General features: G+C 38.1%; 1 protein-coding gene across 1 annotated transcript in view; it reads right to left on the reverse strand.

Moving 5' to 3' along the window:
• Positions 1-250: 250 nt before the first annotated feature.
• Positions 251-1,578, reverse strand: part of LOC119674663 (leukocyte elastase inhibitor-like) — a 5,464-nt gene continuing 4,136 nt past the window's right edge. Inside the window, exon 2 of the mRNA XM_038085812.1 lies at positions 251-1,570. Coding sequence (XP_037941740.1) covers positions 422-1,570 — 1,149 coding nt within the window. The 3' untranslated portion in view covers positions 251-421. The remainder of the gene's footprint in view (positions 1,571-1,578) is intronic.

Consider the following 1,578-nt stretch of genomic DNA (forward strand, 5'->3'; position numbering starts at 1 on the left):
AAAAATTTCAACGAATGCGAGCGTTAAGCCAACATAAATAATTCGCGTTCAGGCGCTGGCATCAATCTTGAATCACTGCCAAATTAAAATTCCATTAATTTCCATTAATGCTACGTGGAGTGGAAGCACAGTGATTCGTGATTAAGGCACAACTGTGTATAAATGTATAAATTATTTATTTGTTTTTTGTTTTTGTTTTTCTTGTTTATAAAATAATTAAACTTTAATTAACTTATATGATAACTAAAAATTTGCTAAATTTGCGGCAGCGCTTTGACTTGCAATCTGGCAAATCAATTAATAAATCGATTAGTGTGAGAGAGTAGGGGTGAGGGCACGAACTACTGAAAGGGCAGGATTCCTGTAATTGAAAAGTCTCGTGATAAAGCGGTAAAAAAGCGCAATTAAAATGCTATTAAGTTCATGGCAATAATCTGGGATTGAAGCGACCCATAAAGAGTATCATGCCTGTTGGATTGTGGCGCACAAAATAAAGGAATGGTTTATCGAAACGTAATCTAGGCGCATCCGGTACACGCGCCTGTCGTGGACGTAATGGCAATGGTAGTTCTAAGTATTTTGGATCAAGTAAATCATCATAAAAACCACGTCCTAAAGCGGATTCATGCACTAAAGAACCGAAGTCTATTACAGACTCTGATGAGTCATAGGCATCATCATCTGTGGCATCAACATCTTTGTTACGTTTACGTAGTGGTGGTGCGGGGTACATTTCAACATGATGATGATCAGAAATTTTCTCCTCACCACAAGTACTGAATGTATTAATTTGTATCATATCGGAGAGGTATATGTCTTTATTACCAGTACCAGTAAGACCACGTAAGTCAGCTAAATCTGAATTGAAAAGTCCCTTAAGACCCATTTTTTGTAAACCAAGTGAAGCGTTCACAAATGAACGATGTGAGAAACGTGGTAGTTGTACTTCCATGCCAGGGCGATCCATCAATGAAGTGAGTATATTGCTCCAAGCATTTTTACTAAAGGCTGTTTCAATTAATTCCTTTTCGAATAATTCCAAATTATCTGTTGGAGAAATAGAACTTTGATGTCCAGGCATAACATAAATTGTACTGACAGTATCCTCCAGGCGTCCAAAAGCTACAATAGTTGCATCTAATTTTGGTTCATAACCAGCAGTAAAACCACTCTTGTAGAGTACAGCTGGTATGGGCACGAGTCTACGTTGTCGCACCGTTGGATGTACTTGGAAGAACATTTCACCATCACGTTCACTGGTAGAACCATGCGAGCAATCAGTTTGAAAGAGATTAGCTGAAATTGTTGCTAATGGTCCATTGACCCAAACACTGTTCGTACGCAGATACTCTAAAACTTTACCCATTGTATGACGTTTCACTAATAAATTTGTACGTCTGCGTATTATATCATTGACCACATGGAAATTGACTTCTTCTACATGTCCTGCGTAAAGTTGCTGTGTCTTCTCCTTGAAGAATTGTAGTATTTTGCCATTTGCACGGTCACTGAATATTTCACGTACAAAAGCAGTTGTTGCAATATCGCTATCATATGCCCTCTCTACGGACTCAGTTA

The sequence above is a fragment of the Teleopsis dalmanni genome, chromosome 2 (genome assembly GCF_002237135.1).
Source record: "Teleopsis dalmanni isolate 2A chromosome 2, ASM223713v2, whole genome shotgun sequence".
Lineage (NCBI taxonomy): Eukaryota > Metazoa > Arthropoda > Insecta > Diptera > Diopsidae > Teleopsis > Teleopsis dalmanni.